The 25,071-nt window shown below is 37.5% G+C and overlaps 1 protein-coding gene across 3 annotated transcripts in view; it reads right to left on the reverse strand.

Moving 5' to 3' along the window:
* Positions 1–25,071, reverse strand: part of SPOCK3 (SPARC (osteonectin), cwcv and kazal like domains proteoglycan 3) — a gene marked incomplete at both ends in the record, with an annotated part of 233,312 nt that overhangs the window by 69,529 nt on the left and 138,712 nt on the right. For 2 of the 3 annotated variants that reach the window (XM_082482510.1, XM_082482509.1), the window contains one exon: positions 12,822–12,948. The exons of the other annotated variant lie outside the window; for it this stretch is intronic. In XM_082482510.1, coding sequence (XP_082338636.1) covers positions 12,822–12,948 — 127 coding nt within the window. The remainder of the gene's footprint in view (positions 1–12,821; positions 12,949–25,071) is intronic. 3 annotated transcript variants of the gene reach the window in all.

The following is a 25,071-nucleotide window of genomic DNA, read 5'->3' on the forward strand; positions in this document are numbered from 1 at the left end:
GGAAGGTAACTATCACCTTTAATTGTACCTTATCTCATTAATGACAGCTCTGTAGAAGTCCATGACTTTTCTGTGCATTTAAAGTTAAACATTGCACACCATCTAATCCTAAGAAAAAATACACTGATGAATAATTAAATTCAGATTCAACTGATAATTATTAGTCCATATGCTACAAATTCGTAATTTGAACTTTCTTATTATTGCCAGCCGTGGTCACGGATGATGATTCTGACACTAACTGGTGAGAGAGAAGAGAACAAGAGGCCCTACTTCTGAATCCTCAGGCTCTTCCACACTCTTGTTCTTGGTCATTCAACCAACCTTCCAGTGTACAGAAGAGAACAAGGGAAGGTGAAACCAGGGATATCAGTAGGCATTGGAGAATTCTAAAATCTTACCACCACAGCCTACAAGTTGTACACCACAGCCTTCTGCATTGCTACCTACCAACTGAACATTCATAGGTCAAGCAGAGAAACCTAGTTGTTACAGTATAAATAAATAGAATGGCTGAGAGAATTTTGAATATCCTCTCAAATTTACATGTTCCTACCAAAAAAGCCCACAGTTCTTCCTTCCCCGTCTCATGTCTAGATGATCAACAATGGGTGGTTAGCAGATTTCTGTATGATGCAATCAAAGCGTCTCTGAGGAAAAAAAAGCTCTTTGCTAGAGTACCACGAAGATAGATGCTGAAGAAGAGAATGAAATGTTAAAATATTTCTTCCGGTATCATCATGTGTCTTATTGGCAGAAATCTCTCCCCCACACCCATGCATCAATACAGATCTCTGTTTTCTCTCCATTTTTAGAACCTGATACTGCTGACAATGAACAGATAATCTCCGATTACCAGTACTTGGTACTGTGTGCTTTCAACTTCATCTCATGCTATTTTGCTTATCCACATTCCCCATTTTCTCACTATATCCCTATTTCACAAAGCTTACATAGATTCACCTGCTCAAAATTTGCTTTTACTGTATTTTGTGCAAATTGCTATGTGAAATTGTGGCCTCAGATTTGAGTGTCCTAAAATAATAAGAAACTACAATACGCTTCAACCGGTTTGATGATTCCTCTCCCCAGTCGTGGGCACGGGGTGGGCAGAGTGAGTGTTCATCAGGCTGTGTTCCAGTTCCAGTTCAACACAGAGCATGACTTGACACGGAACATGGAACGGAAGTGAAGGAATGCTTGACACAAGGGGACAATTCCAGGCAATGGCTGGTACTGCTGCTTTGTGCAGTGGTGTCACTTTAAGTTGGCTTAAAATGGAGGTGAAAATATGGCCAGAGTTAGTGACACTAATGTGGTAAACCTAACTTTGAAATTATTACGCCATTTTATAATTCTTTACACAAACCAGCCAAGAAGGCACAAACAGTTGCCAAACTAAAACCAGCTAGACATAATGCCAAGATACCACATTTTCAGCTAATTCAAGCTTTAGAAATTAAAAATGAATGTGCGAGTTTATCTATGAAGTGCCTTTTTGTCCCATCAGTAACCTGTTAATCATGCAAACCCTAAACAATAGGAGTTTGGGTAAAAAGCTTTTCAGCAAGCAAATACTACTATTTAAAATGAAAGTAGCATTAAAAAAGTATTAACCATAAAGACACGCACGTAGCATTTTGACCAGAGAACAAAAGGAAACGTGCCTATTGAACCAAGACCCTGAGCAAAGAAAATCTTTTGTGGTTGAAAGAGAACTAATGATACATTGTTTACAAAGCTATGAGCTAGAGAAAGCAATTTACATAACAAAATGAAAATCTGTATGCACAGTTTTCTTCCTGTTCACCTCTATAGCTCTTGCCTGTTTTCTTCAGCACTCTGCAGTGCAATGGCATAAAAAGAAAAGTCTGAGATCAGGTCAACTAGATATTCAATCTTTTTTGGACACCCTAGAAAACATATTAAGTCACAGAAGCATGCAGATAGATGCCTACTGGGATTATTTAAATTAGGCACCTACCTGTCTTTGCTTTCATACTTAAAAGCTTTTAGAGACACATGATGCTTAGGAGCTTCTGAAAATCATTCTAAGGGCCCATTTGCTTTTTAAATCAGCCATCTGAATTTTTAGGCACCTACTCAGGTTGGTGAATGTATATGCCTCACCATCTTATTGTACACATTTTGCAAACAGGTAAACTAATATTTTATACCATCAAAGGAGAATGTAAAGCACATTAATGCTAAATGACAAAGCCCTGTGAAAGGGCTACTTGAAACATACTATTTCCAGTAAATTAAAAAATATTAATAATAATGCTTCTCAATTTTTGTGTAAAAAAAAGTAATGTATTACCTCATATCCAAATTAATATTTCAATATTCCTTGAAGACACTAAATTCTGTAAAAAACAAGATATTTCAAATATAAAAAAATATTTTAAAATCTTTAGAGAGTGTTTTAGAAAACCTGATTAACAAAAGGGGTAAAAATATATAACCATATTACCCCTACCTATATTATTTCTTCTGATCTTGGCCTATTCCAAAATTATAAACACTGATGCAGTCTGAAAATACACTAAAAGCTTCTTGTAAGTAAGCTTAATATAAAGAAATTTCTCTTTCTGACATACACAGACATATACTAAAGTCTATAAATTCTGGCTCTGATTCAGAACTCTCACCCATATAGTCCAACTTTCAGTACTTCATCAGGCTCCTTGTTTCAAACCTCTTAATCATTTTTAGCAGACTCAAGCGAGAGAGGCATAGAATGTGACTCAACAGTGGATGTACATGAGATCCTTTGTGTACCTCATTGCTGGTGTTCACAGTTTTGTAATTTGGAGAAATAGAAAGAGAAAAAGGAATACTTCTCAGACAAAACTAACTTTACATTTTCAAGTTCTCACTTCAAATCTGAAAATTGATATTCAAAGAAAAATTTGAAATGTGAGCAAAAACATTTCATTCTCCTAACCCATCATCTTAAAAACAGCTATTTTGATTCAAAATCAGCCAAGAAAGATCTTCACTGGATTTCAGCTGACATGCAAATTTCTGAGCAATGGCAATGGTAAAATAAAACTGATGGCAAAGCTATAAAGCCTTATAATAAGACACAAATGGATTATAAAAGCATGGATTTTTTTTTGTTAAAAGAATCTTCTTATTGCTTATTAGCATGCATTATATCTTTATTTTTAATGTGATATGGCTTCCTAAGCCATGCGGCTGATTGCATTACTAATTAAACAAGTTCCATTTATGTAATTATATCTAAGTTGAAATATTTATAAAGTTATATGTGAGCTAAAATAGCATCTAAAGGGCACGCTCATTAGTCTTCAATTACAGGAAAAATAATAAAAGTAATGTGCATGGACATAGCTAGTCCATGCTGGGTTATCCTGTCCAAGTGTCTAAGACATTTAAACTATATTATGTCAATTGGGGAAAAGAAAAAGAGAAAGCAAATAAAGAAATTCTGTATACTTAGTTACATTTAGCTGAAGCCTTCATCAGTGCACTACAGAATCACCGTTTGGATCAGAAGTTAGACACACCGGGGCACTCAGTGTTCTTACCATCACATTGCCTCTACAGTTCTCTACTGTTTTTTCGCCCACCTAAAAACGTATGCTAAAATTCATTGAACTCATAGACTAGATTTTATTTATTAAGCAGTCCAAAATAGAAGGCTACATGTGCTATCAGTGAAGGAAATGTTTATGACATTTCATGTTCATAATGGTTTTCACTTCGTTAGGGAAGAAACATGCTGTTGTGCAAGTGGGAGTTAATATTCCAAAGCATGGCTGTATTTCCCTAGATTACATGTATCTCTTCTTGAACTTAAAGAGATATATCTTGTGTAGAGACACACAGAACTGTGCCTAAATCTTTCTACTTTTTACTGTTAGTACTTGATTTCTAAAATATACAGAAGATTTCCCTGTTCTGTATCAAACACATATGGATTAAAATCAGGACAACCCAAAGCCAAGTCTTCATATGTCATGTTCTGAATGAAGAGCTAGAGTGGCAAATTTTGCTACACTGACTCTTATTTTTTCTCTTCCACAAAGTCCATGGTGGCCTACAATGTTCTTTTTAATTTTTTCCCCTGAAACTTTGCAGAGACCCTACCTCTCATAGTCACTCATATTTTTCAGACCCCCGTCTCTCAGTTCTCATCAATGTGCAGATCTGTTCTTCCGGGACTTAAGTTATTTCACTTTCATACCTTTTTTCCCATTTATTCAAGATTTCATCCAACTGTGCACCTCTTCTTTGTTAATTTTTTAAATTGGTTTCACTTTGATCTCAACATTAATGTAGAAAACCAAGAAGCAGAGCAAGCAGCAATGTCTTAACTTGTGGAACAAAGGCCTATTATCTGCTTCTTGTAAATTTAGCAGAAAGCAGACACCTTAAAAGTCATTGTATACATAAATAAAGAGGTTGGACAGTTCTCTTTCCTAAAAATGACTGAAGTTGGGATAGGTCACAACCACACCCCTGAAGAAAACTGATGAAGGTCTCCGTATTCTCAGGAGAACCTTAACGATTTTGTTTGAGAGCTGGCTAAAACATTTTTGAACGTCTATGAATATCAACTATTCATTTCTTCAAGGCTTCCCTTCTTTAGGTTTGGTTGTTGGTTTTTTTTTCCCTCCCAAGACGGAGAGTGGCAGGTGTATATTAATGTTTCAAACAGTCCTGAAGTGGACAGGAACTTCACAGCAACACCCGGTGGTGTGAAATTCACACAACCCAGAAACTTCTGGATGTGCGCTTCCGTATGTGGCTTTAGATATTTTAAAGTGACATGACTTTGGGACGGAGGTGAATGTGGTTACCAGGCATCCCATTAGAAAACCTGAATCCCAGACAGTTTTCTGTGGTTCAGTTGAAGAACTGTATTATTTTACAGCCATAAATTTAATATGCCTGAGCTGTAAGAACATATATTTGTTTCGTATCACAATGTTGAATGCTAAATGTGTCTTATTAAAGCCCATTAAACAGGATTAGCATGCATAACAGAAGACTCCACAAACATCATCTTCCTTTCAAGAACAATGTTAGAATTCCAAATTACAGATGCATTCTAAGCAGAGAATCTTAAATATATAAAAACATAGTATACTGGCATTCAAGCATCAGAAATACTGACAACTTGAAAGAATATTCGAACAATCCTGCTACATCTGAATTTGTTTCCAGTGAAATATCTAAATAGTAATTGGTTCATGTTTACAGCATTTCATTGTGAACTCTTCAAAGTTACAAATAAAAACCAGAATGAGACTTGGAAGATGATTCTTTAACGTTACAGATATTTTACCTCATTGACATCTGCTAAATTACTAGGACTGAAGCTTTTCTTTTTCTCTGTATAACTAGTTTAGAGCACTGCTGTTCTAAATTTCTCTTATGGTATCTGATGTTACTACCTGAAACTTCACAGTATTTCACTTTCCTGCTGAGTGCAAGTGTGACCTATATCAACAGTGTGTCAGAATATCTTTTTAGAAGCAACACACTTTGTTCTGTTTGATTACTAAATTTAATTGCAAGTTCTAAAAAAATTTGATTTGAATAATTATATTTTTTTTTAGCAATTTTCACTTCATTGCAGTTCTGTAGCTTTTCAAATGCTTAGTGTTCTGTTAATCACTAAAGGAAAACAAAATGGCTAGAGTAACATTAAGTACATCTTTCATGCCTTCTACACCTATGTTGTTCCAAAACCCTTCTTAAAAGGAAAAACAGAAGTAATTTTGAAGAAAATTAAAGATGCAGAAAAAGGGAAAGAAATTAGACAATATACATTCATTATAACTCTCCATAACACATGGTACATGGAACAAGCTCTGGTTTAACGCAACAAAATGATCCCTGGGTTCATTTGATATTTGATAATTTGCTATTATCAAATTGCTATTGATAAGCATATATTTAAATTCCACTATGACTAAGAAGAGACAAGGAGACACATTCAAAGAAAAAAACCCCAAGGTCCCATGCACTGGGAAGTGACGTCTGGTTTAAATACGCATGTATAAACAAATGGTGCATCAGAATTAAGAGAAAATAACAGAGGAAAAAAAAAAAGATAGCAGGCATTTAAATTAGATTTTTGACTTTTTTTTTTTGAAAGGTACCATTGTGTAGCTACATACTGTATCCAACAGGATAAATTTAGGAAAATGATCCCTTTTAAGGACCTAAACTTACTGACTTCCATGGCACACTGGTGATAAGGAGAAAGAGAGAAACTGCTCTCTGAAAAAGAAAAGTGTAATCATCCCATTCATGTATCTATAGTAAAACAGGAAATGTCTTTGTTGTTTCATTTTCTTCCATTTCCTCACATATCTGGATTGCCGCCTTCTGTACAAGGACAATTAACGTGGCCATGGCTCTCCCTCGCCCTTGGGACACGGGACGGAACATTCCAAGGAGAATGGAATTACATGCCCAGGGTGGGATGTAAGGCTGTCAGAGACACAAGAACAGATATACACCACACACCACTAAAAGTCTTCCTTTCTAATAAGTAGTTACATGCATTTTCCATACCATCTCCTACATCGCCACACTCTTTGGGGTCTTCTTTCAGAGAATGATTACTGTAATATTTGAAAGTTTTCACTGGGCCAAGACATAAACCAGTTTGCCATTTGCCACTTTCAATCTCATCTTCTTCAATCCCATTCTTATCACAGATTGTCTGCTACTAACTCTCAGAATTTTTTCCCTAGCTTGACATCAACTTGTTTCATGCCCGCTGTCTTTAACTGCTCTCTCTCTTCCTTTATAAAAAAAAAATTCTTCTCCATTTGGTTCAGGAAAAGATGCCTAAACAAAAGCTTCCCAAGACCATAAAAATCCTCTTATCCCACCTAACCACCTCTTCAGTTACTACCCTCTTTATCCTCCACTAAACCCATGCTCACTAATGAGCTTCCACTTGGTAAATCCGAGACAATCTTCTCTTTTGATCCCCCTTCTTGCAACTGACACAGCTCATCACTATCTCCTCTACTGTTTTCTCAGGTGCCTTAATGTTTCAAACAGCTACACAAACTCAAGAACATTATTTATTGTCTCTTAATGCTCCAGACCCATCTTTCTATTGATTTCTTTTCATTACTGTTCTCTGCTCCTCACCGTCATTCCACAAGCATAACTACTCAGTGGCAGCTCCTGTGTTCAGCTCCTGTGCAATTCTGCCTGCATCTGATGTGGCTACATTCTGCTGGAAAAGAATTCTAGTGCGAAAAGGATTCTGATTATTTCAGCTGTAATTCTAGTTACAACACTTTGAATACTATTTTCAAAAGATTAACTTCTATTGGTCAAAGCTACCATTCAGAGAAAGACCATTCTCCACATAAGTATGGATGTCTCTAATGCATCCTAACAGTTTAAGAAACCTGAATCTTTAACTATCTTCTCTTCCACTTCAAGCAATTTGATTTTTCTTGTTTTAGTGGTTGTCCTCTTTGACAGTTAACACAGCAACTTACATTTTCATGAACAGGTTCTGAATCTGAGTTCTTCCTACATTCATTATTTTGTATCAGTATACTGCTGCTGTGATATGCAAGTTATTTAATAAACACTGACACTTTTCTCACTTTGCCGTATTTGTCCTATTCTTTTATTGGTTTGTCATTCCAGCCTACATTGTTTCTACTCTAGAGGAAACTTAATATTGTTTTAAGAAACAATGTAAAGGCATTATATAGATGAAATAATAAGAAAATATTTTCCAGTCCATAAAGTAGTGGCTTTTATTGAAGCATTACAGTTTATGTATATTTTAATGTAAACCCAATACATAATTTTATATTAAGCAAACATAGTATTATGGAAATGAAAAAAGGAAACCAAATTCAAGTCTTGCTAGTATAAATATGTCACCCTCATCTAAGAAATACTGAGTTGCTCAGAATTTCAAAATATTGAAGGTTCTATGAAGTCATTTGTCATCTAAGCTACCATCTCCATTCTCTACAGCTTTAGCAGCTATTTATTTTCAATGCAGTTGACAAAAAGAGATCACTTATATATAATTTGGAATTTTTAGTGCATTGGCCTATTTGAAAAACTGGATAAAGTGAGTCAACCTTCTGATGTTTCTCTGCCTTTTTTTGAATACCACATCCTATCAATTTAAAGGTTCCAGATAAAATTTCGAGCAATTTTGCAATTGTAAATCTATTTCTAGCAATGTTTTCTGAAGTAGAAAGGAACTGTCAACAGCTCAGGCATGTGACCTGAAAACTCACAATCAGCTAATAAATACATTTAAATCAATTCAACTTTTATAATAGTACAATGTTTAAAATAACATCAAAGGTTAAAAACGTTACTGGTACTTATTTCTTAGGCTTCCTCCAAAGAAGCTGCTTTGAGATACAGCTAAGATAGCACTGCTAAGATAGCACTGATAGCACTGCTAAGAGATACAGATTAAGTAAAAGTCTTAAGAACACCTGAAATGAATAAAAGCAGCAACAATTTTAATAAGAAAAATGTTAAATATCGCGTACCCTGAGAATAAAAAGCTAGGAATTTAGGTTCATGTAAAATTATAAACAAAATTTGGATAAGAGTAAGGAACCAGTACCAAATTCCCCCCTCTACACCCAGTGTGATTTTATCCACTGGCTCTCTTTCACTTTTCTAATGAGAAAGCAATATAATTTGGGAGACTGAAGAAAGTATTTGAATATTAAAAAAAAATAATCTAAATCTACATACCTATCTATCTGTAAAATATATCAAGAATTCATATCCTTTTTTCTGACTGGTTGCTCTTGTATTCCTTTTCCGTCTTAGTTTGAGAAGCTAGTTTAGACCCATTATTTTTGCAAAACCAAGATTTTTATTGCTATTTATACCTACAGGGACATCATCAATCACATGAAGTTTTCATAGGTAGGAGAAAAAATATTTCATAAAAAATTGACTGTCAATATGAAACCAACTTGAGCAAATTGTTACTAACAATAAAATTGATTTAGGACTTACTGCCAAGATGATTTTGGAATAAAATCATGGGGCAATGGGCATGTTCTAAAGATTACTTTATTTCTGTGGTGTTTTCCTTTCAAAATACTCAAAGCATTGCTCATTGATCTTATTTAAGGTTAGATTTTATTATAGCAGGACTACTGGCCAACCACGTTCAACCTAAGAGAGAAAACTTCAGCCTACTATACCAAACACCAGAGCTGTAACTAAAATATGCAAAAGCCAATCAAAAGACAATTCATCTGATGTGTGACCATATTTTTTGTTCCTTGTGGCCATTTTTCAGAAGGCTTAGTTATAATATAGCATAATATGGGATAATTGCTCCAACAGAAACATCCAAGCCTGAGCATCATCATCTCATCCACAGTTGCACCAGCTATACTGTATCCATGCTGCACAGCAGGGAGTTGCATTCCTGGGTAAAATAATGGCAGGAGGTGGGTTGCTGACACAAATCACCCCATCTGAGCTGCACTCCATGTCCTTTTTATTTTCCTATTAATGCCAGGAAAAATGAAACTAGAAACAGGCTGCAAAAGCTGTCCTGGCAGCAATGACCGCGGTTTTCCTGGAGAATGGATGGGGTGCCAAATATATAGGGGTACCAAAGCCCTATGCTACAGCACTGCTTGAGAATTCCTAGAGTTAAAATGAATAAGGCACTTTCAAGTGCCAAAGTTCAGAGAAATGCAGAAGGTAAAACTAGACTAAGGAAGCATAAAACACAGGCAGTATTATTTAAAGGCTATTAACGAAAAATTGTTTGTAACACCACCCTGGTAAGGAAACGGCAGGATGTCTTTATACTGAATTTCTTCTCACATAATAATTAATGTTCACTTTGATTACTCAACATTTCAACACATAGTATTTTTATTGCAACATTCTTGTAATGCTAATAATGAATATATTATACCTGCTACTTTTCCTTTACAGTGACTGCATGCAACTAATTGTGGGTTGAGAACACAGTATACCTAACCTAGCCTGCCAAAATGAATGGGAAACAAAACATTTGTTACCTGACTCTGGATAAGCTCAATTTGGAACATAACCTTTCTTTCTACGTTGTCTACCCATCACATCATCTCTTTTTTTTTTTTTTTTTCTTTCCACAGCAAAACACATGTATGACATGTCTATAGTTAAATTATTTAATACAAACATTTGCATGGGCTTAGCCTGAAAAGGGAGGGCATACTCCTAAAGTAGTGTCCACCCAATAGCTGCCAGCTGCCTGGCTGTGTTCTACAATACTATTATTTACTGACTTATTTATTTTCAGAAAATGTATTATACAATTTGCCACAGTCATTGACAAATGCATTCTAAATACAAGAAAATTGCTACATAAACTCCTACTGGAGCTTAATGATACAATGAAACTAAACTTTGCCTGGAGTAAAGGAACACAAATGTTCATCTTCATGTCAATTTTTAAAACAACTGCTTCTGAGATAACCTTGCAAGGACCTCTATTTTGATGCAACTGCACTACAGAATATGAAATCATAACATAATTGAAAAAAATAAAAATAACTATTCATAGGCTTCTGTGCTCATTAACTTTCTTTTAGCATTTTGCTGCCATAAACTTAGATTTGAAATGTACCATTATGAGGCAGTGGAAGACAAAAGGAAAACCCTGCAAAAGCTCTCTGATGTAACATTACTGCTGCATTATACGCATGTAAGGGACGTAGAGGTTGGATAATATGTACTATCGCACTTGCTGCTATTCTGGTAATCCACTTGAATGGAAGCAGAGTATATGTATTTAATCCACTAATTTCTCATCATTCTGTTTCAGAAGCACACCCTCACCTTTAACGCACGAACTGATGTAAAAATATCTGCATCTCATCATTATTTATAGGCTTCTGAGAGGCCATAAGGGTCACTTCTGCCTAGAGACTATTTAGAATACAGTATTCCTATATGATAAAATAGGAAATAAGCAATGAGGTTAAAACTGGCTGTGATGTTTGTGCTACATTAGGAAAAACATAAGGAGAGATTGTAATGGATAAAGTATACAGTATTAAAAAAAAAAGTTGCTAGTTCAGTATTACCTATATCAAATTATCTACCTAGTCTACTTAATTTGCAAAATCGTAGAGAGAGATATATATATCTACATGCAGGCTAGGCTTGGGGCTTAAAGACTGACTGAAACTTCACATGGCACGAGAAAATAAATCTTAAATGGCTGTATCATCCAATGTCAAGTAAGACGCAAGCACATTTTAAGCTTTTGATAAAACACAGACAGGAGATTAAAATAAGAATATTTTCAAATACCTAAATTAAAAGTTTAAGTCATATCATCATTGGAAAGGGATTATTTTTCTGCTAAGCCAAAGAGTCCAATTCACGTGTAGGACCTCAGATATCTTGGTGTAAGAGTTAGAAAATTTTCCTTTTTTGTTTTAAAGGAAAATTAGGATTCTTGATCACTTTCCTATAACTAAATATTCAGTTTGTAAGAAAAACATTTTCTAATGTAAGATTTAGGGTAAAAGCATAAGAATTGTCAAGGTTGAGGAAGCGCTAGCTATATTTGATGTTTTTATTTTCTCAAGAAGAAAATATCCTTGGAGAGGATACTAAGTGTTCAATCCAACAGCCAGTCACTCCTGGAAACTCCAATCCTTTTTTGTAAAATTCAGACATAATTTGTGATTGAAGTAAAAAACAAAATAAAATTCAATACAGCACCATACTAACTCTACATTTTTTAAATACTGGGAAATATCCCAAAAATATTTTGCTTAAAATGCTATATGGAAATTTTTTTCTATATAAGTAACAGACATGGAGCTTCTGCAATTCTGTCAATCTAGAAGTATCAGCATTATTATTACTATATTTCTCTTGAAGCACTGGGTACTATCTAATATTAGAAATGTTTTGTTAGTGGAAGGACATGCTGTCAGAATGAAAGCTCCTCTTGCACTACTGAATTGCATGCTGTTTCTGACAAAAAAGGGTTCATCATCAAGACCACACATTTGTTTCTCCTGGAGAGGGTTCAGTTGTTAACATTGGCCGAACATTCTTCTACCGAAAGTTTTAAGAGAGGATGCCAGACAGATTGATTTGTTTTCCGCATTAGGAAGTTCCTCCATCTCCCAAGTTTCACCTCAGTGCTGTACTAACGCAGTCCCATGGTTTCTGGCCTTCAGCATGACCAGCACAAAATCTTTTCTCCAAAAAAGACTGAGTAAACCGGCAGTAACATTTTAATGTTACTATCCTGTCTCCAAATAAGCATGACAGAAGAAACAGGAAGGTTCAGGAATACGGAAGGAAGATTTGATTACGGTCTTAAAATACATAAAATGCTGTTGCAAGAAGGAAATATATGCAATTTACATTATTACATTTTTTTATCTGTGTATGTTACATTTATGCCTAGCTGCCTGGAATGTGAAGCATCCCCTCAATGCTCAGCTGGAAAATCCAACTTAACATGTTTATCCTTCCCCAAACTGGGGACAACGCAACATTTTTTCCTTACTCAAAACCCTGCCTTGGTGTCTGTCATAGATAGACTTAACCTGGAGCTCCGTTATATTGTGGAGCACTACTGTTTCATGCTGCCTAGGATTTGCTACCATTTTGCTTTTTTTTTTTTGTCTTACAATATACTAGAATTGCTGTAGGTTGCAGTCTGCAATATATATTTTAGTCAAAACAAATAAATATTGATTTGTGTTACAATACAGTATTTTATTTTTCAAGAGCTGGAATTGACTGGAACAATGAAAGAATAACTTAGTTCTTTATTTAATTCTTACCTGAGAAGAATATGTGTGACCATCTGATCCACAAACAGGATTGGTATAAACTACTGGACACTGCTTGCAGTTTGATGAAATGGGACCACCCCTCCACTGTTTATGGCCTAAACCAGCCTCTTTCATACTGTAAGTAAACAAAAAGTATGTAATTCTGATAAGCTGTAGTAAAAATAGAACATATTCAGGGTATTTTAATGAGCCTTTACAAACAGTAAGCCATACATAATGTCAGCCGTAAAGTTTTCTTCTAAGTAAAGAGCTGCCACAGTCTTTGGTATATATTCGCTCACCTTTGTACATTACTCACTGTAGTGATACTTTATACCTATGAATTATTTCACTTTCTAAGACATCTTAGTAGAAAAAGATGATTAAGATGATGCTTTGGTGACTGTTACACTTCTTATCAGTGAAAGATGCCTGACTTATGTGGCATTTGCTTGTTTTTGTTGTTATTAAATACTATGAATGGAGCTGATGTATTAATACTGGTGTTTAAGAAGGTATCATTTAAGTATTAAAAAATTATATCATAAATACTGCTATAGAAACAGCTGGGTGGTCCTTCAAAATACTGTTTGCCCCACTTTGACCACTGCACTTCACAGCTTACATTTCATAAAATTCAGACTCTAGCACCCAATGTAAAGTTCAAAGGAAAAAAAAAAAAAGGGTAACCCACTGGAACACAGAATTGATTTGCATAAGCATATGTGTATATTTGTACAAACAGATATGTATCTATATAGCTAGATGGATCACTTTAACCCAGAAAAAAGCTACACCTGGTCAGACTAAATGTCTAAAATAAGTTACTGATGCTTCCTCAGAATACTCTCCTAGCTTTCAGTAATTTGTGGCATATGGCCATCCTCAGACAAACATATTTTCTCTCTGTAGCTTTGAATTAATTTTTATTCATGAATTTTTCCAATTGCTTTTTGCAACTATGAAAGCATTTAGTAGCCATTGTATCCTGAAACAGCTGTTTTATGAGAGTTGCCTGATTCATAGACTAACCCACAATACGCTTTATATATTAATGGTTTCCATATAAATAAGAAAATAGAACAATAATGCATTATTTTTATATTGTGTTTTCTGCTCAGAATTTTAATGAGGAATCTAAAAATGATTATGCTTAGAATACAGCAATGACTTATCAGAACACACTCAAGTAGTAAATGTTCAAACATAAAAAACTCAGATCAAATCTTTAATGGAGCAGAACTCTTTCAGCTTGGTTCACCTACAGATAAACAAGAACTATTTTGCTAATTAGTCATGAATCACTATTTGAGAAATACTTTCCTGGAGTAATAAAAAGAAACCAAATTAATGAAAATAAACTCCTCATCCTCTGGTTTTATGATGTGCAGAGTAAAAGGCTAAAAGCACACACTTAACAGTAAACTAGCGATGATCAAAACCAAAACCCAGTTTCTTAGCTATGCTAATGTTTTTATGCTGTTCATAATTTTGGCTGTAAATGTGGTCTTTAAGAAGGAAAAAAAAAATCTTTTAAGTTATAGAAGTCTAAATTCAAGATTATGTTTTATGGCAAAATTTTGAACTGCACAGATTTTTTTCAGTATAAAGAGGAACTCAAAATGTACACAGAAATTATCAGTTACTGCTCAAAAATTCAGTAATATCTTCAATTACATGTAGCATAATGAGTGGTAAAATATCCATACAGGAAGTTTTTATGTCCATCAGGAAGTATAAAAACCTAAACAATTCAAACATACCACCCTAATTAGTAGCAAATAACAATACTTTTTGCTGAATTGCATCATTTGAAGAATAAGTACAAACCATTTAATTTCTATTATGTTAAAGAAAAGCAAAGTTGAACTGTACCTTTGCTTATGTAGAATCACAGAACAGATGACCTTTAAAGGTCATCTAGTCCAACCCCTCTGCAATGAGCAGGGACGTCTTCAACTACATCAGGTTGCTCAGAACCGCGTCCAACCTGAACTGGAATGTTTGCAGGGGTGGGGCATCTACCACCTCTCTGGGCAACCCGTTCCAGTGCTACACCACCCTCATTGTGAAACATTTCTTCCTTACATCTAGTCTCAATCTACCCTCTTTCGGTTTCAAACCAGTACCCCTTGTCCTATCGCAACAGGCCCTGCTAAAATGTTTGTCCCCATCATTCTTATAAGTCCCCTTTAAATACTGAAAGGCCGCAACAAGGTCTTCCCAGAGTCTTCTCCAGGCTGAATGACCCCAACTCTCACCGTCTGTCTTCTTCATAGGAGAGGTGCTCATCTTTGTGGCCCTCCTCTAGACTTGCTACAACAGGTCCATGTCTTTCCAGTGCTGAGTGCTCGAGCTGGATGCAGTACTCCAGGTGGGGTCTCACCACAGTGGAGTAGAGAGGCAGAATCACCTCCCTTGACCTGCTGGCCATGCTTCTTTTGTTACAGCCCAGGATACAGTTGGCCTTCTGGGCTGGAAGCGCACATTGCTGGCTTGAGTTCAGCTTTTCATCCACCAGTACCCCCAAGTCCTTCTCCGCAGGGCTGCTCTCAACCCTTTTTCCAGTCACCAGGGACTTCACCTGACTGCCATGACTTTGCAAACATCATTGAGAGTGGCTTAGCAACTATATCAGCCAACTCCCTCAGGACTTTGGGATGCATGTCATCAGGTCCTGTACCTGAACATACTTATGTATGTTCACGTTCCTCAGGTGGTCATGAACCTGATCTTCTCTTACAGTGGGAGGGACTTTGCTCCTCCAGTCCCCATCTTGCGCTCCTTCCCTTTGAGAGGTGTGGGAAGAGCAGTTGCCAGTGAAGACTGAGGCAAAATGGTTTTGAGTACCTCAGCCTTCTCCTCATCCATCGTTACCAGTTGCCATTCTTGTTCATCAGTGGGGTACGCTTTCTTTGACCTTCCTTTTGCGGCTAACATACCTTTAGAAGCACTTATTATTATTCTTTGCATCCCTTACAAAGTTCAGCTCCAGCTGCACCTTGGCCTTCCTGACCCCATCCCTATATAACTGGGCAGAATCCATATACTCTCCCCAGGATACCTGTCCCTGCTTCCACTGCCTGTACACTTCTTTCTTGCTCAGGTCTTGACTGAGCCATGTCGGTCTCTTGCCTCCCTTTCCTGATTTCTTACACCTGAGGATCGAGAACTCTTGTGCTGTGTGGAAAGCGTCCTTAAAGATCTGTCAGCTCTGTTCTACTCCCTTGTCTCTGAGGGCAGTTTGACTAGCTCCTTGAAAAGCAGTTTGCTTTTCTAAAATTCAGGGTCTGGACTTTACTCTTCACCTGACCCATATCCCTCAAGACTGCGAACTCCACCAGAGCATGACCACTGCATATAATAATATATAGTAATAATGTGACTATTGCAGCTCCTCTCACTTGACAGACTTTTCCAATCATCCACATGAACTCCAGCGTAATTAGATTATTTAGATGGCTGCGTCTTTCTCTTACTTCTAGTTACTTTTATAGCTCACAATTTTCCAGAAGTGCCCCAGTAGCCTGAGGGTACTGACAGGACCAGAGTCCCGACTACCAACCTGATGTAATTTCTGTTTCTCTGAGACTCAGTAACTTTAAAACGTTGCATAAATCAATTGCAAAAGTTCCAGACTTCAACAGGGAGAACCCCATTGATATCAGCAAAACCCAGAAACCGAAAGGAGGATTTGTGAGACACACAGCGGCTGTCGGTGTAGGTGCTTAAAATAAATCAATGAAAGGACTAGTGGTGATTACAGGGTTTTAGCAAATCTGCACCCTTGTACACGCCCTCAACGAAGTTTAAAGACAAGAAAAGACAGAGGGGAAAAATGAAAAAAAACAGCCTTTTTAGATGGTGGAAAATAGATAAGTAAAATCACCCAAAGGATGGAAAAGAGAATGATGAGTCTCAGGAAGGACCACAAGGGGGATGGACACTAGAACAAGCTCATGACACGGAAATCACAAGCAGGTGACAACCAGGGGAGATGTATGAAGAAAATGGAAAATATTTTATATAGTCAGATAGATTACCTTCTCTCAACTAACTCTGCTTTGTTAGGCTTTTAAATGCAGGCTGTCCCAGGGTACTCATTTAGGATGAAGGGAGTTATACACAGAATTCACCTGAGACCTTCAGCAGATCGCTCTTCTCAAAACCTTGGTTTCTATATAACTGATAATAATTTTCTACAAAACAGAAATACCTGTATTTTTCCAAACCTGGAATGGAACTTATAATGATAAATAAATTACAAATAATGATACTTTCAAGATATCGATCCAAAGATACCTGGTCATGGAAATGCTTTGGATGGACATCTGTTCAGAAGCTTTAGTACAATTATGCAGAAACTAGATTTTATACTATCAGAGCTACTAAACAGGTATTTTTTGATTATCAGTCACTGAGATGACAGGCCAATACGAAAAGTCAATTAAAAACTTTTTTAAAAACTAGTTATGGTAGATATGTGCATTTATAAAATATATTAATAATGCCTTTTACTTATATACTCAAAAATTTCCTTTCACCATTATTTAATTGCATAAGATTTGTTCCTATTGACGATTTCTTTGTTACCAGGTGATGTGTTTATTTTTTTTTTTAAAGCTAGGGAATGAGTATACATATGAACTATTTACATAGAAATAACTGAAAAACTACTGTGATGATATAAATCATCTCGAATTTGATGTATGTCCACAACATCATGAAGATACAGAAAGACTGCTTAACTACAATACAAATAATTTGTCATCGTTTACTTGAGATGTGCAGATAAAGAAATATATTTTTACATTTCAAAATATTAGGGAGGAAAACAATTAGTAAATGAAGAAATTAGTTACTTCACTGTAAGAAATCACCTCTTCCTTGTATTTATTATTTTTCGATTCAATATGCAAGAAGAAAACCCAGATCACTGCAACTTGCAGTTACTAAAATTCTGCCGTTTTTATGATTCCACAGCAATCACTATAAATGTTCTTGCTCTTATTAGCATTTTGTGACAATAAATATATGATGCCATGTAAAAATCAACCTCTTCCACTGATAAATTTTATATTTCTAAATTACCCAAAAAGGGCTTTGGGATCTGTCTAGTAATAAAATAACTATTACTGAATATACAACCTCTGCCTTATCTGACATTGTTGACACCTAAAGGGTAAAATTAAATATATGCGTTTAATTTACCAGCAATGCTTGTGATTGCATTAATTTGCATACACCAAATTGTGCATATGCTTTTAGACTGCATATGCAACTGCATGCCTGGAAACATAATTAGCCAATCTGCCCAATTACTGTAGCCTATGTACCTGTTTGCATACATAAACTTACCTTCCAGTATACACAGTGATCGTGCCTGCAAATAGTTTGAGAATGCTTAATGTAACCCATTGAAAATTTAGCTGCAAGCAACTCTTTGGCAACATGACTTATTTAACTATATATTTAAAATGCATGAGTGCCCAATTCAGTTGAAAAAATGTTATTTTTTCTAGCTATATAATGTTATCTAGCTATAGCTAGATTTGAGAATCTTCAAATACAGACTGGCAGAAACAAATCTAAGTTACTAAACCCCTAATCTTTCAAAGAACTCTTGTAACTTGTCTCTGATAAATAGATTTGCATTTTTTAGAGATTTTAGAATTATTCCAATTTAGAGACTGGCTGATTATATTTTGCCATGGCCTTTGGGGGACACAATCAGGCTGTGTCAGATCAACATAATCAGAAAAAAACACTTGTATCACACAATCTAATTTGCTTTCATTTCAATTCACTGGATTTCTTTCAAAATTCCCTTTTCATGTGGAAGCATCCTGGAAGAAAACTATAGCAGTCAATATATTATTGAGGTGTGCCTTTCAAATGCCAAAAAACCCAAAACATTATTGCCAGACTCTGCATGTGTATGTCTATATTCTTCTGACTTGTTTCATTGTTTTGCACTATTCCTAACAAATCTTTCTTAAGAAACTACTAATCACAGAATCACACAGAATGGTCAGGGTTGGAAGGGACCTCTGGAGATCATCTAGTCCAAACCCCCCACCAGAGCAGGGTCACCTACAGCAGGTTGCACAGGACGGCGTCCAGGCAGGTTTTGAATGTCTCCAGAGTGGGAGACTCCACAACCTCTCTGGGCAGCCTGTGCCAGTGCTCTGCCACCCTCAAAGTAAAGAAGTTCCTCCTCATGTTAAGATGGAACTTCCTAATGTTCAAGTTTGTGCCCCTTACCTCTTGTCCTACCACTGGGCACCACTGAAAAAAAGACTGTTCCCATCCCCCGGCACCCTCCCTTTAAGAATTTATAAGCATTAATAAGCTCCCCCCTCAATCTTCATTTCTCTAGACTAAAAAGACCCAAGTCCCTCAGTCTTTCCTCATAGTAGAGATGTTCTAATCCCCTAATCATCTTCGTAGCCCTTTGCTGGACCCTCTCCAGCAGATCCCTGTCTTTCTTGAACTGGGGCGCCCAGAACTGGACACAGTACTCCAGATGCGGCCTCACCACGGCAGAGTGGAGGGGGAGGATGACCTCACTCGACCTGCTGGCCACACTCTTCTTGATGCACCCCAGGATGCCATTCGCCTTCTTGGCCACCAGGGCACATTGCTGGCTCATGGTCATCCTGTTGTCCACCAGGACTCCCAGGTCCCTTTCCACAGAGCTGCTCTCAAAGAGGTCAGCCCCCAACCTGTACTGATGCATTTCATAAGGTTTCTCTCTGCCCAACTCTCCAGCCTGTCCAGGTCACGCTGTAAGGCGGCACAGCCTTCTGGCGTGTCAGCCACTCCTCCCAGTTTCGTGTCATCAGCAGACTTGCTGATGGTACACTCTATCCCTTCATCCATGTCATTGATAAATATATTGAACAGGACTGGACCCAGTACTGACCCCTGAGGGACACCACTCGTTACTGACCTCCAACCAGACTCTGCACCACTAACCACAACCCTCTGAGCTCTATCTGTCAGACAGTCCTCAATCCACCCCCCTGCCCATTCATTTAACCCACACTTCCTAAGCTTGCCTATGAGGATGATGTGGGAGACAGCGTCGAAAGCCTTGCCAAAGTCAAGGTAGACAACATCCACTGCTCTCCCCTCATCCACCCATCCAGTCACCCCATCATAGGCGGCTATCAGATTAGTCAGACATGACCTCCCCTTGGTGAATCCATGTTGACTACTTCTGATAACCTTCTTTTCTTCCAGGTGCTTTGAGATGACACCCAGAACAAGCTGTTCCATCATCTTGCCAGGGACGGAGGTGAGGCTGACTGGCCTGTAGTTTCCTGGGCCATCCTTCTTGCCCTTTTTGAAGACTGGAGTGCCGTTGGCCTTCCTCCAGTCCTCAGGCACCTCATCTCTTCTCCAGGACCTTTCAAAGATGATGGAGAGCGGCTCAGCAATGTCTTCCCCCAGCTCCCTCAGCACTCAAGGGTGCATCCCATCAGGCCCCCCATGCACTTGTGGATATCCAGTTTATCTAACTGATCTCTAACTTGCTCCTCATCAACCAAGGGAAAGTCTTGCTTCCTCCAGACTTTCTCTGTTACGTGTAAAGTCTGGATCTCCTGAGGAGTGGCCCAAGCAGTGAAGATAGAAGCAAAGAAGGCATTCAGCAACTCCACCTTCTATGCATCATCTGACACCACAGCACCTGTCTCATTCAACAGCGGGCCCACATTTTCCCTAGTTTTCTTTTTGTCTCCTATATACTTAAAGAAACCCTTCTTACTGGCCTTGACATTCCTTGCCAGGTTCAATTCCAAGGCTGCCTTGGCTTTCCTTGTTTCCTCCCTGCATACCCTGACAGCATTCTTATACTATTCCCAAGCGATCAGCCCCTTTTTCCACCTATTGTAAACTCCCTTCTTCCACCTGAGCTTTTTCAGAAGGTCCCTACTCAGCCATGCAGGTCTCCTTCTTCCCTTACCTGATTTCTTGCGCTTCAGGATGCACTAATCCTGAGCTTGGAGGAAGTGATGCTTAAATAGCAGCCAACTCTCTTGAGCCCCCTTACCCTCTAGAGCCCTCTCCCATAGGATTTGTCCAAGCAATTCCTTGAAGCAATCAAAGTTAGCCCTCCTGAAGTTTAAGGTTTCAACCCTACTTGTCATTTTGTGTATACTGCACTTAATCCTGACCTCTATCTTCTCATGATCACTGCAGCCCAGAGTGCCCCCAACCTTAACATCTTCCACCAGTCCTCCTTCTTTGTTAGTCAGTACTAGGTCCAGTAGTAAACCTCTCCTGGTGGGCTCCTCCACCACCTGAGTCAAAAAGTTATCATCAATACATTGGAGGAACCTCCTGGACTGTACATGCCCAGCTATGTGGCCTTCCCAGCAGATATAAGGGTAGCTGAGGTCCCCCATGAGAATCAAGGCCTGCAATTGTGAGGTGATTCTCACCTCATCAAATTCCCCATCCTGATCAGGTGGCCTGTAACAGACACCCACAACAGTGTCTCTCATACTACCCTGCCCCTCAATCTTTACTCACAAGCTCTCAATTTGCTCTTCGTCTGCTCCCAGGGAGAGCGCGATACATTCCAGTTGCTCTCTCACATAAAGAGCGACTCCACCACCTCACCTCGCTGAACTATCTTTCCTAAAGAGAACATAGGCCTCCATGACAGTGTTCCAGTCATGTGAGCTATCCCACCACGTCTCAGTAATTGCAATGAGATCATGGTCCTGTGACCGCAAGCAGATCTCTAACTCCTTGTTTATTTCCCATGCTGCGTGCATTAGTGTATAGGCATTTCAGAAAAGCCAATGTGTATAGTTTTTGCCCTTGAGGGACGGTGGGCCTTCCGATTCTCAAAAATACTAGCACTCTGCCCCACAAGTGCTGAGCTACTACCCCCAGGCGCCTCTCTATCGAGCCCAGTTACGTGCCCATCCCCCTTCGAATCTAGTTTAAAGCTCTATCAATGAGTCCTGCCAACTCTACTCCAAGAACCCTTTTCCCCCTGCAAGACAGGCTTTTCCCATCTGCTGCCAGCAGGCCTGGTGTTCTGTAAATCAGGCCGTGATCAAAGAACCCAAATCCCTGCTGATAGCACCAAGTTTGGAGCCAGTCATTGACCTGCTGGCTCTTCCTGTTAACCCCTTCATCCTTCCCTGCAACAGGAGGGATAGAAGAAAACAAGACTCGGGCTCCCAATCCCTTAACCAGTCGTCCCAAGGCCCTGAAATCTTTCTTCATTGCCCTTGGTGTTCTTACTACATCATCACTGCCTACCTGCAAAACTAAAAGGGGATAATAATCCGATTGGGGAAAATAGTATCTGATAATAATTGAATAAATCTGAGACAAATAAAACAAAGGTTAATAAGGTTAATATGGGAATCAAAATACAATAAATTTTAGCAATCCAAAATTAACGGTGTTGGCAAGATGTTTGTATTTTTTGATGGACCATCATAATGTTTAGCAGGTGCATGTGAGATCATATAAATTAAGCTATTATTTTTCCTCAGCAACTACATGCAAGACGTTAGTTTAGAAAATTATGTAAGATCTATCATTTTTTTCAGGATCACTAAGCATACATACTCAGTATAATTTCAGAATTTAGAAGAATATTTCTTTCTGTGCATGTAAAAAGAAAGTGATATTTACTCATTTGCACCTGAGAAGGAAAACAAGTAGGTATCTTAAAGATACAAATTCTTACTACCTCCTCCCACCTACATGTATTATTTAAAAGGTAAGTTTACACTTCTAGGTAGTTTCTTGCTTCATTGTCATACAGCTCCATTATTTTCTGTACCACTCAGCCTACTTTTGCCAGGCAAAGAAAACAGTATTTTATTCTAAATGTCTATATAATAAACTAAAATCTAAACAAAACAGCCTTATGTATTTTTAAAAAGCAGTTTTAAGTAATGCTGTAGAAATTTTCTGGAATAGTATTTGCTTCATTTTGATTGAGTGAAGCTACCTAGCATAGAGTTTTAATGAGACAGAAAAGCAAAGAATGCACAGCGACACAGAAATGAGTTTTCTCATTATTTAACTTATCTGGAGTTGGTTGAGATGTAAAAGGACCTAATACATGAACAGCTGAATGCAGTGCTCATGCCAACCTTTTCCATTAGGTTGGCAAATGATACAGGCATTTCAAGGAGTAATTTGTTGGAAATTACTACGTTAATCACGAGGGGAGGGAGGTGGTGAAAAGTTGAGATGTTAAAGTACCAGAAGCGCCTATTAGAGATATCAGTACTGTATGACTTTTTAAAAAAAGTTTATCAGCACAAAATAGACTGAAGGTTTCTCTTAGGACCTCTCAAATTGCTATGTTTGTAATTTACATAGTTAGGCATTGATTAGCACATATTTTTCTAACACACTTAAAATATAACTTACAAAGAAGCAATAACATTAAAGAAAGCTTGAGTCAAAATCATTACATGTTATCATAGTTTTCTGACCAGAACTGCTATACGGTTGGTCACATCTTTAGGAGACATATAGCTACAAAAAATTATAAAGAAAATCCAAACTGCCTAAATGAAGAAAGAAAAGAAGAGACTCAGGATAGGTAATTGGCAGATAATGGGCAAATAAAAGGAAAGAAAACCTGGCATAGAGATTTAGACTTCAAAAAAATAACAAAAAAAAAGTAATCAGAGATGTTTTTACCAAGGCCCCTAAGTCCCAGCAGGTACTCAATTATGATATGTGGTGTTAAAATAGCTAGTCCATGGTAAGAGAACTCTAGTGAAATCTGAAGGAAAAGTTGACCTCTGTAGAAAAAGTTCCAAATATTCTTTCCAAACTGTAAGAGACAGGAGCTCTTCTGAGCTTAACATCTCGGAGTACCCCATCCCAGCTGTAGTTATTCCTCTAAAAGTTCTGATTAAAAACTTTTTAGTTAAAGATCAAAGACAGAAAAAGGATGTTCTAATATTGCCTAGAGACAACGACAGAATATAGACTTGTTAAAGTATTAAGAAGATGGATGTACTAGAAGAGATAGCAAGTAACCGCATCAGAATTCTTCTCTCTTCCCTCCATAAATATAAATTTCCTTCCTTCCAGCTGACACTGCTCCTAAACACCCTAGGAAAATTAGTAAAATCTAGATGGCAAAAATGAGCACATTCTTCACACTCCTCCTGTCTTTCACGTCGTCTTCCAGCATAGACCCCAGACTACAGAGATAGCACTCTCTGGATTCGCAGTTGTAGACACCATGATTTATCCATTATTATCTAATACAGGCATTTATGTACCATGTAAAGTCAGAAACACAGTAAAATTCCACTCAAGCCAAGCATTATTTATCGATATGCCTACTCCATTCCTATGAAATGATCTGATGTAGTTCTATGCATTTCCTATATATTTAACTAGAAATGGTCACATATCTGAAGCAGATTTGGCTTTGCTAATACTGGAGATGTGGAAAACATTCATGCATATCACAGACTTTATCTTCTGTCACAGAAACCGCTGCACTCAAACTTTTCAAAAGATAGAGATGTAAGTTGACCTTTAATAGGAATATCTGTAATAATTCTATTACATTCTCTGTTTAAACTAGCAGATACATAACGTTACGTCAATAAACACAAGTCAGGCACATGAGCACAAACAGTATCTAAATTATGAGACTATTAAACAAATGAGTATTTACCTTTTTGAACACTTCACACTTTGAACACAAAACAATTTTTTTTGTTTGTTTGTATGAATTGGTATAAAGTATTGCTGAAGATAAGGCACAGGACTGCATCTTCCCACAGAATATCAGTATTATAGATGTTATAATATTTCCACACCAGAAATGCTGAATTCCTTGAAATCTGCTTAAGATCAAAACCATATTCTCACCTGGTGATACTGGAGACATCCTTCATCCTTATTTTTATCGCTTCAGAATACATACTGCACTACTTAGTGGACAGCAGGTCAGAGGACAGCAGAGTCCAGGGTTTTTGTTTAATAAGAAAGCGACAAATTTAAGTAATTTTCTCTAAGACTTTTGTGAACTTTTTGATAACTTTTTGCCTTTTATTCTTGCCTGCTCCACAAATCCTACTTAGAAGTCCTGAGAAACAGAAGCTGTCAAAACTTTAGACTCACCCGCTAAGGGTGACAGTTGAGCATAAGCCATCTTCTCACTGTCTCTAAGAAGGAAATCTGGACACGCAGGTCAATGGAGCATCAAAGCACACTCCATCAATATCCACAGTTCGGACCATCAGAG

This window comes from Vanellus vanellus (genome assembly GCF_965231255.1).
Source record: "Vanellus vanellus genome assembly, chromosome: 4".
NCBI lineage: Eukaryota > Metazoa > Chordata > Aves > Charadriiformes > Charadriidae > Vanellus > Vanellus vanellus.